Below are 16,275 nucleotides of genomic sequence, written 5' to 3'. Positions count from 1 at the left end.
GTTGCTCTGTAAAACAAAAACTGCTCTAAATATCTTACTTGTTACAAACTCACTGAGTCCATCCTGAGGTGGACACAATCATTTCCCTCATTTTACACCAAGCAATGTAAGGTGTAGAGAGCTTAAGCAATACCCTAGATTGCACAGATAACACCTGCTGGAGCATGGACTGGAACCCAGGCATTCTACACCCATAGCCCATAAACCTAACCTCTATGATATTCTACTTTCTGCTGTGCTGACTCTTACCATCTATGCTGTCATATTATCTCTTGACACCAGGATGTAACTTTTTGAGTTAGGTATCTCAACTGGCCCAACTGGGCATGTGGTGATACTGTTCACACAGGGAAGACAGGCAGTCTTTCAGCGAAACTGTGGCTCTTAAAGACAAATCATTAAAATCCAGAGTGCAGGGCACCACTTTGCCATAGCACTGCTCACACCTCATAGTTAGTGCTTATCTAAGTGTGTCTCCTATTCATGAAGGTGAGCTCCCTGGAGACAGGAGCTATGTCTGTCATGCTCGGCATCATATCCCCTAGGCTAGCTCTGTGCCTGGCTTGGGGAAGGTGTCCCATAAATCCTGGTTGGGAAAACATCTAGAGTGCCTTCTAAATTAAACTGTTAATTCAACAAACATTAGTGCAATATCTCTTTTGTGCAAGGACCTGTCAACTCCTCTTTGGTTTGAAATTTAAGTGCTGGAATGTTACTAATGACAGCTCAGAGGAAATCCTCAAAGCCCAGTTTAGCTGAACATTAAGCTTCGACCAGAAGAGAATCTACTGGATATATATTAATGTTAAATATCATTAAATATATTAAATAATAATATTAAAACAAAGCCCCTTTAAAAAAGTATCAAGTATAAAACACAAACCCCCTTTAAAAGAGCCAAAAAAATAAAAAATAAAAAAGACACACCACACAACCCCCGAACTGAAGCGCCTGAAGACTGCGTAAGTGAATCAACTGTCACAAAATAGCTACATGTTCACTCTTTGGTTACATTTTCTCTCTCTTCTCCCCTTTAAAGGCCAAAGTACCTTCCAAGGTCAAAGCTAGGGGGTTTAAAAGAGGATATCTGTACATTAAAATAGAAATTCCTGTTAAAAAAAATGTATCTTTTTGAGCGTTAGGCATGAAGGAATTACATACAAATTAAAAACAGCCAAGAGGAAGATAGGCCAAGCTGGCTGGTGCTGAAAAATCCTGGACTTTACTAAAGGCAAACTTAAAGAATACTTGATTTTATCACGACTCTTTTAAACTCCAGTTCAAACAGCATTACATATTTCAAAGGTGACCTTAAATTTTTCGTGGAAGTCTTAACACAGGTGGATGCCTGGAAGAAATTTAAGACATTTGGCAGAAGAAACTATATTATCTTTATTTTTCATGGAATTCCTTAATCTATTTCACTTCATATTTCATTTTTAGCATATATAAAAGTCCCGTAGAACTTGCAGAAACTGGTTGGGCGCGGTGGCTCACGCTTGTAATCCCAGCACTTTTTGAGGCTGAGGCAGGCAGATCACAAGGTCAGGAGTTCAACCCTGTCTCTACTAAAAATACAAAAATTAGCCAGGCGTGGTGGCGGACACCTGTGGTCCCAGCTACTTGGGAGGCTCAGGCAGAAGCATCACTTGAACCTGGGAGGCGGAGGTTGCAGTGAGCTGAGATTGGGCCACTGCACTCCAGCCTGGGAGATAGACCAAGACTCTGTCTCAAAAAAAAAAAAAAAAAACTTCCAGAAACCACCTCCTTCCCTAAAAGTAGAGTAATCTTTTTTCTTTACCCTATAGTTTTAAATAATTGTTCTCAAACTGTAAAGTACATTAGAATCACTTAGAGGGCTTGTGAAATTACAGACTGCCAGGCCTCCGCCACCCCTAGAGTTGCTGATCAGCTGGTCTGAAGTGGGCCTCATAATCTGCATTTCTATCAAGTTCCTGGGTGATGGCTGATGCTGCTGGTCCAGTGATTACACTTTGAGAACCACTGCCTTAGAAGATGTAATTTTACTTAACCAAGTCTATTTAATTTTTTCAGTTTCAGGCTCATGCCAAAGTCCCAAGAAAACAAAAAATATATAATGTATACACATACACACACTTCAAAGGTTTCTATGAATTCTAGTTTTGGTAATTGTAACTAAAAGAATGCTTGTTCTCACCTTGCAGAAACTCCTGTGGGTCTCCAGAGAGGCCAGTTTACACAGAAGTGAGTTTGTGGTTGACTCGAGTTTAAGGGTGACACTTTTTTCTTTCTCACCTTTTCTTCTACTCTTCAAAATCAGTGGGGCCACCTATATTACTATAAATTCTATATGAAGGATAATAATTTGACGCTATGCCTGAATCCATGTTACAATTCCCTAGGCTTTTAATAGGTTTTCTTGTGCACCTTATAGGAATGCCTGATGGAATGGAGGCAAGACTGTACCTGGGGATCGACTGGTCTGAGCATGGGGGGTGTTCGAGCAGGCTGAACTCCACTAATGCTGAAGGACTCCGACCTTGGGGGCAGGTTGGGGTCAGATATCCTGTTGGCAACCTTGTGAGGCATGGCAGGGGAACTTTGCCGGTTGAGCCTTGACCGTTCTTCTACCTACAAGCCAAAAAAAAAAAAAGAAGACAGCCTCAATGTATAGTAGATTCACCTTCTAGTAAGGATTTTCTGTAGTCACCTGCACAGCCATTTGAATCCTCTGATTAAATGATTTTCAGAAGCCAAAACTCTATTTCTGCACTGCATCAAGAATTTGCAAAGAGCAAACACTAACAACAGCAACAACAACATAGAACACCCAAGCCATCACTCTTCCATTACTCATTATCTTGTGTTAGTCAGTTAGCAGGGAATTCGTGACCTGCTAAGAGTTTATCTTGTATTGACTGTGATATTATCTTACTGATTGGTCACAATGCCATGGGGTCAGTGAGGAAGACAGTTTGCACTCTAGACAATCAAAGGGAATGGTAGCATGCATTTAGATGACTTGGGGAACATAGAAAATTGCTTTGGGTTGCTTCATGGAACATGAGAGGAGGAACAAGAGGATGAAGCTGAGTGCACGCACCCTCCATTTCTTCACTGTTCTACTGATAGGCGAGTGGGTGTTCCAGGCTGCCTGCTTAATGAGCGTGGCCTGTTTCAAACAGACTTCCTGTGTCACTTTCTTTTTCTGTCTTTAGAGGTCTTTCCTTCCAGTTGTCTTTCTTGCTTCCTCAAATACACTGCCCCGTCTCATTCTTTCATGCCCAGCTTGGACTCCACTGTCTTGCTCTCCCCTTTCTTCCTCCCTGTTTCTACACATGTGGTGTTCATTCTTGCTTCTCCTCCTTTTCTCTTCCCCTCTAACCCTGTCTTCTCTCAGACTATTTCATTTCCTTATCATTCCCTTTCTTCCAGAGTCTCTTTCAACCCAAAGCAGATAACAGATCCCAAGTGCTTCATGGGAAATGCTCACAGAGCCGGTGAATACCCTTTTTAAACAGGTCATCATTACCTTTAGTACATATTTACAGCACAAAGACTGCCTTGGAGGGCAGTTTTAAAGAGAAACTTAGATAAACAAGGTGCACACTCTAAGATATGGCTTAAGATCTTAGACAACTTCAAGAAGTCTATGACTTTTCTTCCAGATCTACTGTGTCCTGTCCTTTATTTCTTCAGGACCAGTTTGACTGTTGTGCTTCCCAAAGCCATCAGGATAATGCAACCATTCTCCCCACACTGATGGCCTTTACAGTGAGCCCTTAATTCTCTTCTGCTGACTCACTGAGCATTTTAAGAACCCACATGCAGGTGTTCAATATTCATGTCTGTGTGCATATTTTTTATGTAGCAGCTAAAAGTCTTTATTCATTTTACTGCCTGATTTGAAATAAAAACTTGAAAGAGCGATTTTCCCCCATCTTCCCTATCCCATTTTGAATCTTTCTAGAGGCAGACTCAATCAAATATACAAAGTAAGTCTGTTTTTAAACTCATATTAACCTCATATATTTTAACACAATAAGATAAGCTGCAGAATGAAAAACAGCCCTCTTGCCTCTACTGAGGAGGAATGTGAACATCTCTTCCGCCACCATGGCTGTGCAGGGTACATACAATTGGCTTTGGTTTTGAAATCCCAAGTCCCAGAAGCTTACCACACACCAAGTAAAATTTGCTGCAAAAAGCCAGGAATATAAACCAGAACATGTATACTTTGTGTGTGCATGTGTGCAAAGTATTACATCAGCAGTAATTATTTGGCTATTACATTGAGCAAAAGAACAAAGCCAGCTTTGAGATAAGACCACAAAGAAAAAAAAGTCCCACAAAGACAGCAATAGATAAACTGAGATCAAGGCATGCAATTTATCACTTTTCCAAATGCCAGACTCTTTGAAAGAAGGTTAGTATTTCTAGACCACTGGAATTGGTCAAATATTATCCATTTTCTTATTTTCAGGGTAGATCATTAATAGGTAAGTCATACATAAGCATCCTTCAGTGTCTGAATTCCCACCGTCCAAACCACTTGTCATCCAAAATTCAGGAACCAAATATATGCAGAGTGAGGAATACTTGTAATTATTATTTTTGGCTATAAAATACATTGATAGCTTTAAATATACATTAAGGGACAGAACATTAAAAACAATAGTAGAAAAGTTTGTCTCCAAAGACTCTATCTTGAGCAAAGAAACCACTTTTGAGATAATTCTTTTGGGAAGTGTCAGCAACAAGGCTCCAGTCTAAGCATCCCTGCTGCTAATAGGATCACAGGCCACATGGGGCCCTAAAGCTATCATTAGAAATGAACAGGGTAGAAACTAGGGTACTGGTTTTCATAGGCAATTAATGGATTTGATTAGTCATGTATAGATGTTGCTAATGTACTTCTAGTAAAAATTTCTTATGCTTTATCAGCTTACATACTAAATTCTATCATTAGTATATTTTAGTCTGTACCATTCTAAAAACATATGGCATAAGTAATTGTTACGCTTTGAAAATTATTTCAGGAAGGCTCCCATGTACTGAAATTTCCTGGGTTGAAGTTTGTCCAAAGAAAATTGAAAATCTAAGAAAAGGGTGTAATCATGAGGCATCTCATTATGTATTTTGTCTCAAGAAAACCTAGTCCTATAGTCTTTAGGAAGATAATGCTGCCCAAGTGTCTTTACACTGCAGGATCACCTTAAGAATTGGAGCACAGGATCAAATCAAACATTGGAAGTGGTACTTCTCCTAATAACACCTTCAGATGGACAGAGAGAAAGCTGGATAGGGTATCTAGGCAGGCCCTTTTCATTATTTTCATACTAGACAAAGGCCTGTCCCCTGCTTTATCACAACTTATGTCTACTAATTGAACAGGAAATAAATATGTGAGACAAAAAAAAAGAAAGTCTCCTTCCAACCCCTCTCGCATCTAGAAGAAGGATACAAGTGATTAAAAACTGGGAACAACAAGATATATTTCGATGCCTGAGGATGTTCAAAAAAGTCTAGGAGCCAAGTTTCTGCTCCAACTGCCTGCTTCCAAGAAGACATAAGATGCCAGGAGCACCACTAAGAATGTGTTCCAGTACCATCAGGTATAGAGTGTCAAGGTGCTAGACTGTAACAGCAAAAGATAGCTGTTATAAATGATTTCATAGTAGAAGGAATTATCAGAAATACAGAGAAGATTAGCACAGACTGATCAACTTCACTATAAAAGTATTTTTTTCGTATTAAAAAATCATTTCAATATGAAAACTAAAATAACTCTGGAGAAGTTTGGATCACCTCTGCAAAAATGCTATATTATTTCCTGTAGCATGATATATAGTGAAAAAAATAACTGTGGTCTCAGAAATAAAATTCTGCTCTAGACAGGTCTGTGTTGTCCACTGCATAGCACAGGAGTAATGTCTATGGCCTCTGGTATATATAAAGGCTATGCAAATATAGACAACTTAAAAATAAATTTGTTAATTACAGGATTTCCAAAACAATTTCAAAACAAATTTTTTAAAACGTTATAAATAAAGAGAAACACTGTATCGATGTCAATTGTCAGATTGTTTTTTATATTTTAGAACAATTTGTAGGTTACAGTGTCTCACTTTACAATAATGAATGACATCTACTGAGAATATCAAAACAAATTTATAGAAGTAATTTTAAAACTGTTGACAGCAAATATATATTTACTATGTTATATGGGTGCATTCTAATAATATTTCATAATATGTAGAGTCCACAGGGTTTAGGAAGATCTCAGAAGGCTTTACTGCAGAATTAGTACATGGTGAGTCCAACACAGTCATATGGGTATTCTTTTTTCCCCCAACTGGACAAAACACTTTGGTTTTTGTGTTTATTGGCGATGCTGGAGAAAGAGAAAGAAGCCAGTGAGTAACTTTTAAGTGCTCCTTAGATACTTTGACCCTGCACTCACTAGTCACATAAAGAGTTGAGTAATATAGTTGGGCAAAACCACATGGGCAGATGGTTACTGAACAAGTTTGATGACACCCCTGCTCTGGGTCACCTCTGAGCACAGCAGAGACCCTCATTCATAAGGAATGCTTAAGATGCAATCTTGTCTGACTCTAAGGGCCTGAACTCTTTTCCCACGTCAACTTCTTACCAATATTCCAGATAAAATCATAGATCCCATTGTGAATGGAGCACGTAACTCAAAAGTAATGAAGCAAAATCTTAGCAAGTTGATATAGGAAATAAAGAAGTGCTTATCTATCACCTGGGAGAGGTGGGTGAAGAGATAGGAGATGCAAGTGAATTGGTCATATGAAATCCAGACCAAAACAAGAGACAAAGCACTTGTTCCTTGTGAGCTACAACAGTCTTGGAAACAAAATAGGAATACGTTGAATACCGTATTTCATTTGTATTTGTGTAGTATGTAACTTTAAATGGCACGTGCACATTCATTATTGCCCATGAGCTTCCCAATTGTGAGGCAGATGTGCAGATGAGGAAGCTGCATCTCAGGAAAGCAGGAGGCACACCCTAGGTCAGGCAGCCAGGAAGTAGAAGAACTTGAACTCAAACATACTCCATACTATTTCCTTCCAGGTCTCTCCTATATTTAATCATAAGAGAGATATGCAGAAATGGAGGAAAGATATAAACTCTCGAAGTGGTTGTTTGAGAACTTTATATATAAACTAACTCATATAAAATAAATAACAACAGAAAAAACCACTTTGGTGTAGAGCCGAGAAATCTGGATGGAGAAGGAGTTTTTATATACAGTGATTTCAAAGTCCAGTGAGCTAATAGAAATAAACAGATATTTTGGCTCTTATCAGATCGTTGTTTGCAAACAAACAAGCATGCCAGTGACGGGCATATATCACAGAAAGAGAATATGATGGAGTGTTAAAAAAATTTAAATTCCATTTTCTTGTATTCTTCTTTTAACCAAGGCTTTTTTTCCTTGTTGGGTTTTGTTCCATTTTTTTTTTTTTAAGTATGTGGGATGGAAAGGGAAGGGGAGCCCCTACAGTTGCTGCCAGGCCCAGAAAATCCCATGCCATTTAAGGAGCAGAAATAAGAAAAACGAATCTCCATCATCCAAAAAGTGAGGAAGAAGACCTTCAAATTCTGCTGATGTTCAACAGAACATCATACTGATATTTTCACAATACATACCTGACTTCCATCCCAACTCAGAAATGGCAGATAATTTGAAAAAAAAATGAGAATGCCCCCAACCTGTCTATTTATTTTTGTATTTATTTGAAACAGGGTCTCACTCTGTTGCCCAGACGGGGGTGCAGTGGTGCAATCATGACTCACTGCAGTCTCAACCTCCCAGGCTCAAGTCCCACCCTCAGCCTTTGGTGTAGCTGGGACCACAGGCATGCACCCCCATGCCCAGCTAATTTTTATTATTTGTAGAGACGAGGTTTCACTGTGTTGTCTAGGCTGGTCTCTAACTACTCCTGGGTTCCAGAGATCCTCCTGCTTTTGCCTCCCAAAGTGCTGGGATTATAGACGTGAGCCACTGTGCCTGGCTCCAAGCTGTCTTTTTAATGCAGAGACATTAATGTTCTTTTCTGGCTAAAATCTGAAAATCAAGGCCAATGTGACATCCAGGACAGAAAGAATACTCAGTAAAAGGAGCGAGGGAAGAGCTCAACAGGATTTGCAAATGATTGAGCATTTTCATTTGCTCTACAATATCTAACATATTAATCAGAAAGGTACTGAGAAATACAATGATCAATTGTGTTTTACAAAATGAAGCAACAAGAACACAGAGAACAAAGCAGTATAAGAGCATTACATTGCTGATGAAGGACTACTGATTTGGAAGGAGGAAGAGGAGAAGCAGATGGTAAAGTAAGCAAAGCAGAAGAAAAAAAAAAACCTGATGGGAAGGCATAGAGCCGAGTTAGAAAACAAATGCTGGAACAGATTACAGAAGAGGTTGCAATAGGTGGAAGACAGCTAGGTGATACCTTCAGTGGCACATGGGGCAAAATAGTCCAGACCTTACACAACAGGAGACGGTGGCATGGGCACAGAGGGTGCATTTGAAAAAAAGAAAATGGCATCTTTTTATTTTACCTCCAGAGGGTTTAACCCAGGTTTTCTTATAACTTGATAGTTAAGATACTGATAAGCTATGTTCATGTCTAAAGGTTTGAAACGTATATTACTACTTGGTCACTTTGAGCCCCTGACTCCCTAATATGAAAAAAGACATCCATAAATAATGCTTTACATAAAAAGTTCATACATTGCTGATGAGAAGCATTAAAAGATCAAGAATATAAAGCTCCTCACACTCATTTTTATTCCTATTTTAAGAAGTGGGTGTTAAAAATGATGACTCAAACCAAGGCAGACAATTATTTGTTCTTATTTGTACATCGATTGCTCCAGTCCTAAATTTAGCACTGTCACTCTCCTTCTATCAACTAAATGTTTCATCTTTCTTCTAAAATATGATCACCCACTCTAAGACTTGGGAACTGTTTCATGAACAGACAATGGTTAGCTGGACGCTGGATTAAGTTAACCACACCCAGGAGTAGAGGACTAAATATGAAATCCCCAAAGAATGTTCCCATATATCTCTGGAAATGCATGAAACCCAAAGGAAGCACACCACATGCCAGGAAGCCAGGGACCTTGGAAGATGTCACCCACCAGAGATGGCCCAGACTTACGGTGACTGGGAAACCTCATATCAGGAGTGCTTGATGACTCACGCATGTTGTTTGCATGCTCAAATGCTGTGTTTCTTTTACTGCTAGGAGCCTGGCCAGGAAGCATGAGGGAATTAAGAGGTCTAGAAAAGTGCCTTGATGACATCTGCAAAGATCTGCCCCCAGGAATCCCATGTCTCCTGAAAGCTTGGGAGCTATGAACTAGTTCTGAATAGAGAGGACAGGCCAGTAAATTTAGTGATGAGGACAAATAGCAACTGGAAAACAATGAAGTCAAGGTAGACAAGTTCAAATCATAAGGTGCTGGGTAGAGGCTGAATGAAGGAAGTGAAAACTGCTCCATGCTTTTCCCTGTCTTCTGGTACATTTGTGCATGAGGGAGCTGTCTAGGGGAAAGAAGAAATTCTGGAATGTGTTGCACAAAATCATGATCATTTCCAATGGAATCTGTAGGTGTCCCTCTCCTAAACTCATGCTTGGGGCTGGGAACACTGAAAGCCAAGTGGTCATGCATCAAGGAGAGGTCGCTTAGTGATGCAGCATTTCTTACAAGAGTAGAAGCACTTGTAAAGATGCATGAGTTCATGCTCTTCCTGCCGCAAGCTCTACATTAATCTCTAAGGCCCTCCTGAATTGAAGTAATGGACAACTCAGGGCTTATCACTTTGGAGATGTTGAGAGAAGACATACAAATGACCTTAGATCCTATCTCTTGAGTTGGGCTACATCCCTGGGAGTGAGATTGCCCTGGAGATCTCACTATGGTCCTCAAGGCTTCCTGAGGCTTCAGTTGGTCTTCTAAACCAAGTCTAATAGGGCAAGCTGGTCCATCTTTCTTCCATGGGTGATGCTCAAACAGGAGTCTTGATCTGGAATCACTAATTCCTGCAGGTGCTACTGCCATTAGCTTTGTAGAGGCTAGTTTTTCAGTTGTCTGAACACTTGCCATGGTCAGGAGCTGTGGGTCTGGCTTAGCTGAGGATTTCAGCTTGGCATGGCTAGAAAACGGTTTAGCAGTAGAGGAAGGTGGTGCATCTCTGCCAGCCAAGAAGCATTTCAGCTGCTGCTTAGCAGCATACTGATTTTGCTTAGCTGGAAGAATAGGTGGATTATTAAGGGGTCGATGCTGTACCTGGGAGTAGGATCACAAAATTGAATTACTGATCTAAGAGAAAGAGGCAGATGTTAGAGACATAGCTATGTAAATATGGATCATGTTTACAGATATAAGGGAAAGTGATAAAAAATTCTTCATCACAAATCAAAACAATTTTTTCCACACACTTAGTTTAAGTTTTAAAAGAAAAAAGTTTTTTTCACAAAAAAATACATGATCACTATAAAGGATTTAAACAATATGTAAAAGTACAAAGAAGTTTTTAAAAATCCATTTTTTTAACTTTCTCCTCCCATAAACCACTATCATTAACATTAGGACAACATTATATCAAACGTTTTCTGTACATATGTCAGATAGGTTAGACAAATACAAAGAGTTATTTTCAGAAAAACAGGATCTCATGTAAGAAATCTGGTTCTAGTAATATTGTATTCTAGATAACTTGAAAAAAGTGTGAGCTATCAATATATAAAAATTCTGGGTAAAAATACAAAATAACCCCAAAACATCCTTTTAAATGACTAGCTACAATCACCATAAAATAAAGGAAATCACTAGATGCCAGAAATAATGATTGAACTGAAAACCAGCATGTTACGCACATGACCTCACACAGTGACTCCCAGGAAAGGTTGCTGATTTGGTTGGAGTTATTTTGTTTGTTTGCTTTACCTGTCTGGCTATCATCCTTTTTTTCCCTCCCATCCAAGCAGTTTTTATTAAAATAGCTCAACATAGCGCTAAGTTCCTGAAAATCCTTTCTTAGTCTAGTAGTTAAGCAAATGAAGGAAGTATGGGTAGAAGAAACACGAATGACCTCTGATCCTAAAAGTGAATACCACCACCACAAGTCTGAGGTTAACTGTGCATCTGCTGGTAGTATCATGGTGAACAAAGTTATGTTAGCGACAATGTTAATGATCAGTAACAGGGTCCAGGCATGGACAGGAACTGATTCTTCCTAGAATTCTATAAATCCTTTATCACATTATTCAACAAAAAGGTCACTAAAAATCCTCATGCCACAAATTCAGTTGGATGAGTATCAGAAAAAAGGTTTTTTCTATCTTCTGTTATTTCCTATAAAAGTCCATTGCAACCACAAAGATATACCAAAAAACAAAACAAAACCCCACAAATGGAGGAAGGTATTTTGCCATTTCTCTACAGAAATCATGTTATGGTTCTTCCAAAAGCAAAACATGTGTCTTATGATGAATTGTTTTCCAACTTTGCAGCACTGGGTTAACTCTCCACTTCTATCAGACAAACTCATTAGAGTCAAAAGCCTGGCCAACAGGGTGAGGCTACACTTGCTTACTTACCTCCTTGGCCCATGCTGGCTTCTCACTAGGGCTCATTCCTTCTTTGTAATGGTACAGTGGCTTCTTCTCCACAGGCCTCTGCTCCTGCCGCTGATGCTGAAGGGAAACTAAGTAGTCTCTTTCTTGCTTTAGCTGCCTCTGCAGTCTTTCTGCTTGTCTCTGTTCTTCCAGTTGTTTGCGCTTATATTCCTGTCCAGATCAGGAAAGAGGAGCAAAGAAAAGGCCAAATTATCACATAGAAATCATCGGCCAGTACCAGTTAAGTATGCAATGGAGGCAAAATAATGCTAAATAATGAAGGATCTTAATACTAACAGAATGACAGGAGGATGTCAGGATGTACCACAGAAATAAGCTACTGCCTTGTGTTAGTATCTACACAAGAATGTGTCATTTAATGAAAACGCTATTGCTTTAAAATGGCAATCCCTACCAAACCCCATCAATTACAAAATGACTTGTCCCTGATGAATTAATTACACGTGACAAAATGGCAATAATGAGGACATTTAAATGGTCAGCATACAACCCCTAGAAAAAGTCACCCACTTCCTGATCTAGTAATTAAACCACTCACACATGTACAATTAAGTACAAAACTAAATAAGCAGCCAAAAGATACTGCCTAAATTATCTTTCATTTAATAAAACTTGGACCTACAAAGGCCATTAGCAAGCTTATGTACAGGCTAAAAAATATCAGAATGCCATTAAATAAAAAGTTCAGTTTAAAAAAATACACCAAAAAGCCCATCTGGAGAGCAGTGCTATAATAACAAAAAAAGTACTGTACTTCAAGTGGAAGCTGCATGAGCAAGGGACACAAAATGTTCCCATCATAAGGGTAAAGCTAATAGTCTGTAAATGAAATATGACTGGAGAGCTGGTGGGTTCTTATGGGAGAGGCGCATTTTGCTGTGATTGTATTGCAGCATGTTGCAAATGGCCTTAAAAATTACTCTGCAATAAACACAGTGGGTCCCAAAAGCAGTTTGTACTTATAATAAGGCTGGATTCATACTCAAGTTTTAGAAATAAATGGAGTTAATAAAGAATGCATAACAACTGTATTAAATGTATTAGGACTCAGCAAAATCAATCCGAAAATGTATTAATTTTCTATGAGGTTTTTGAGGTCCCTGAGGCTTGGAAGATCCCCTCTTCTGCACTGGCATGTTAGAAGGACACACACACACACACACACACACACACACACACACTTGCAAGATGAACACAGAGCAGGTCAGCTGGCTCTTGGCTTTCCCATTACCAGAAGTAGAGCTTGTTCATGCAGTAGCTGCTGCTGCAAGATCTCTAACTGTCTCTGCTCCTCCTCTAACTGTCGCCTGATGTATTCCTGGAGAGGTAGGCAGCAGAGAATTCAGAGGAACAGAAAGAAAGAGAAATGAACCAGTAATTTCAAAGGTGACAAGAACCGCTAAGTAAAGTATAGAAGGAAGGAGGGGAAAAATACCCAAATACCTCCTTACAAAGCAGGAAGAGTAAGTCACGTGGAAGCAAATGCATTTCAGCATAATGAAAAGCACAAGCCCCTCTACTTGTAACAGCTGACTGAGATGGCTCAGCATTTTACTGCTACTACTTGGTTTTAAGAAGCCCAGCTACATGTTAAAGCTTTTCATTCCAGGGTCCTCTCTTTATGGACTACCTGGAATTAACAGTGCTGTAAAGTTCACAGGCTCCTGTGCAAGCAGCAGGGATAAGACAATTGTTGAATGCCATCGTGCACTGTCTCTGTAATGGAACCATCCTGCCGAGTTTCACTGTGCTGTCAGAATGTGATTCTAGCAGAGACGGGCCTGCAGCAATAACTCAAAGTCATAAAGACCAGAGATGGCATGAGTAGAAAAGCTCTTCTGAAGCAGTGAAAGAGTGGGACTTGGCTGATTTTTCATGCTTCAGTGCTACCTTCGAATCAGATACCAAGGGTTGGGAGAATCGGAAGATCCGGGTATGTCAGGAAACTCTGGGTAGGAAGCAAGGCTGAATGAGTGGGCAATGTCAGGGCTGTGCATTTGGCTTCTTGAATAGGTGAGCATAATTGCTTGAGGAAGAGTAAAAACCCATGTAAACTGAGCATTCCTCAGAAAAGGTGACCCACGCCCCAGAGACGACTGGTGCTGGGGTTCCCAGGGGGCCATCACTGGGGCTCCTGGTCCCAGCTGTACCTGTTCATGCTCTGCACGCCTCCTCTCCTCTTCCCGGCGCATCTGCTCCTCATAGTGCCGGCGCTGCTCCCTCTCCTGCTGCTTCCGCAGCTCCTTCTCTCGCCTTTGTTGCTGTGGGGCAACAAGCAGACAACCATGAAGGCAACAGGCCCTCGTGGGGGTGTCAGGGAGCCAGCAGGAAAAGCTGTTGAACCCCAGACACAAACTTTTAATGAGAGATGCCTAAATGCTCCAAGGCTCTTCTCTCCTGGGCTGTTGGGGGGGTACACTGGCAGGGAGTGGGTGAGACAGAGATTCAGTGTCATGCTAACATCCTGCCATTTACCATGTAAGTGGACTCTCACCAAGAAGTTCCTGTTAAGTGTGTTCTCCCCACGGCTGGTGAGGGTTTTCAAGTCAGGGGTAGAAAACACCAATGCAAACAGGTTATTTATTACATATCATCAAGCTGTTTATCAAATTACTTCACACTGCTTAAGTCATTCAATCTTTTAACACCATGTAACACAAAAATTTCAGAGTATATAAAAATCAGAGAGGTGAAGTGACATATTCAAAGGCATACAGAATCGATGGCAGAGGATGCAACAGGATTTACTGACTCCCACCTAGTCGGCTACCTTTTCTCATATATCATGCTGCCTGTCTGTGTTTTCTGGAGTATTCATTATTAAGTGTCAATTTCAAGTTCTTGCTTGAATAAGAAGACCCTTATGCTTGGGAGCCATCATCATCATCATCACCTCATACAATTACCATACCTCCAACAGTGGACAGTGTGATAAACAGCTTACATGCTTAATTTCATTTCATCTTCACAAAAATAAGTAGATGTCATTATTATTCCCATTTGATCTGAGAAAACTGAGGTATGGAGATATTGAGTAATGGTTCAAGGTCACACCCAGTAAGTGGTGGAGCTTGATTTCAAAGCCAGACAATGTGAGTCCAGCATCCGAGCTCAATCATTACAGAGAAGCCAGATGAGTGATAGGAAGATTACAAAGTATCTGACTCTTCATTATACTCTCAGGAAAGGAGAACATTTTAGAAGTCAGAACTAGGCCAAGCAGTTACAGGAGCCATTGGTTCTCAAGTAGGGGCAGTGCCATTACCTCTCGCTGAAGCATTTGCAACTATCTAAGGGCATGTGAGGAGTATTTTTGCTGGTTCCGATGACTGAGGAGCATGATTGGCATTTAGCGTGAGAGGCTAATGATGCCAAACATCCTGCAATGCACAGGACTGTCACATATTACCAAGTGTTTTCTCATACATCATGGCATTAGTGTGCCTTTTGAGAGAGGCGGCTGGCCCTTTGTGTCGGATCCTTTACTGGCTTTGGGATTTCTTTTTCCTCATATATGAAGTTCAGAGGGGACATACCAGGGGGCCCATTCCCTTGTAACATTCTCAATACGATTTCACTGCATGGCTCAGGAAACATGAGGTACCTACCCAGAGGAGAGTAAATTGTGACTGTCTCACACTGATAAGTTAGCTCTACACAACCAGGGAGATAGTTTTGTACACAAGTTTTGTGTCTCAGCCCCAGCTAAACCAACTACAGAGATTCAAAATGCCAAAGAAGCCCATGCGGAAGCGCTCCCGATGGAGCTCCTGCAGCAATCCTCTGGACCTGCTGTCTTCCAGTAACCTCTGGGTCTTGGGAGATAAGCTGCATCTCTTAAGACTCAGTTTCTGTCACTTCCAGATCAACAGTGATTTGTCCATCTTAGATTGCAGGCGAAGGAGAGCTATTGGAGGACTTCATGCAGCCAAATGACTTGATCAGACTTGCATTTTCAAAAGGCCTTCCCATCAGCCATGGAAAGGGGCAACACTAGAAACTGAAAAGCAGTGCAAGGCCATTCTGTGGATCTAGGCATAAAACGATAGGGCATCGATGATTTCAGCAAAGGCGGGATGAGAGTCCATGTTTGTAATCACTGCTGAGGATAGAGACACAGCCAAGAGGAAGAAAGACTAACAACTATACAGGTTTCTGGTCATTCTAATAGGACTTCAGTGGACACCAATTTAGAAGCAGAAATTAGAATTAGACCAAAATAAAATAGGCAGGATTTGGTGACGATAGGTTGTAAGAGGGCAGGTGAAGTTCCGGGCCACGGGGAAACTGGACGATGGGATAGAGAAAAGCAGGAAAAGCAGGAGTGGGGTGGGTACCAGCATGAGGCAAATCCCAGACATGTGAGTATTTGTTTTACAGAAAAATAATATAGGAAGATGCGAGTAGAAAACATCAGCATAGACACGGACTGAATAATTTGGATTACAGACCCAAAACAGAGACATTTCCAATACTCAACCAAAGTGAATCAGTGCCAGCACAGAGAATAAAATAATTATGTGTACAGATCTGGATCCTGGCAGGAAATAGCCCTAATTTAGCTAACATTTCAAGTTTCTTACTCCAACCATCCGTCTAT

The 16,275-nt window shown here is 40.4% G+C and overlaps 1 protein-coding gene across 8 annotated transcripts in view; it reads right to left on the bottom strand.

Moving 5' to 3' along the window:
* The window catches only part of TNIK (TRAF2 and NCK interacting kinase), a 455,189-nt gene that overhangs the window by 69,077 nt on the left and 369,837 nt on the right, over positions 1 to 16,275 (bottom strand). For 2 of the 8 annotated variants that reach the window (XM_011998297.1, XM_011998298.1), the window contains exons 13-16: positions 13,826 to 13,936; positions 12,907 to 12,993; positions 11,637 to 11,825; positions 2,449 to 2,613 (exon numbers count right to left, since the gene is read on the bottom strand). In XM_011998297.1, the coding sequence (XP_011853687.1) occupies positions 2,449 to 2,613; positions 11,637 to 11,825; positions 12,907 to 12,993; positions 13,826 to 13,936 (552 nt within the window). The remainder of the gene's footprint in view (positions 1 to 2,448; positions 2,614 to 11,636; positions 11,826 to 12,906; positions 12,994 to 13,825; positions 13,937 to 16,275) is intronic. The other 6 variants (XM_011998301.1, XM_011998302.1, XM_011998299.1 and 3 more) reach the window with 3 other exon arrangements.

This window comes from Mandrillus leucophaeus, unplaced genomic scaffold (genome assembly GCF_000951045.1).
Source record: "Mandrillus leucophaeus isolate KB7577 unplaced genomic scaffold, Mleu.le_1.0 Scaffold566, whole genome shotgun sequence".
NCBI lineage: Eukaryota > Metazoa > Chordata > Mammalia > Primates > Cercopithecidae > Mandrillus > Mandrillus leucophaeus.
The sequence above is the reverse complement of the archived record's forward strand: the minus strand, read 5'-3'. Positions and strand labels throughout refer to the sequence as shown.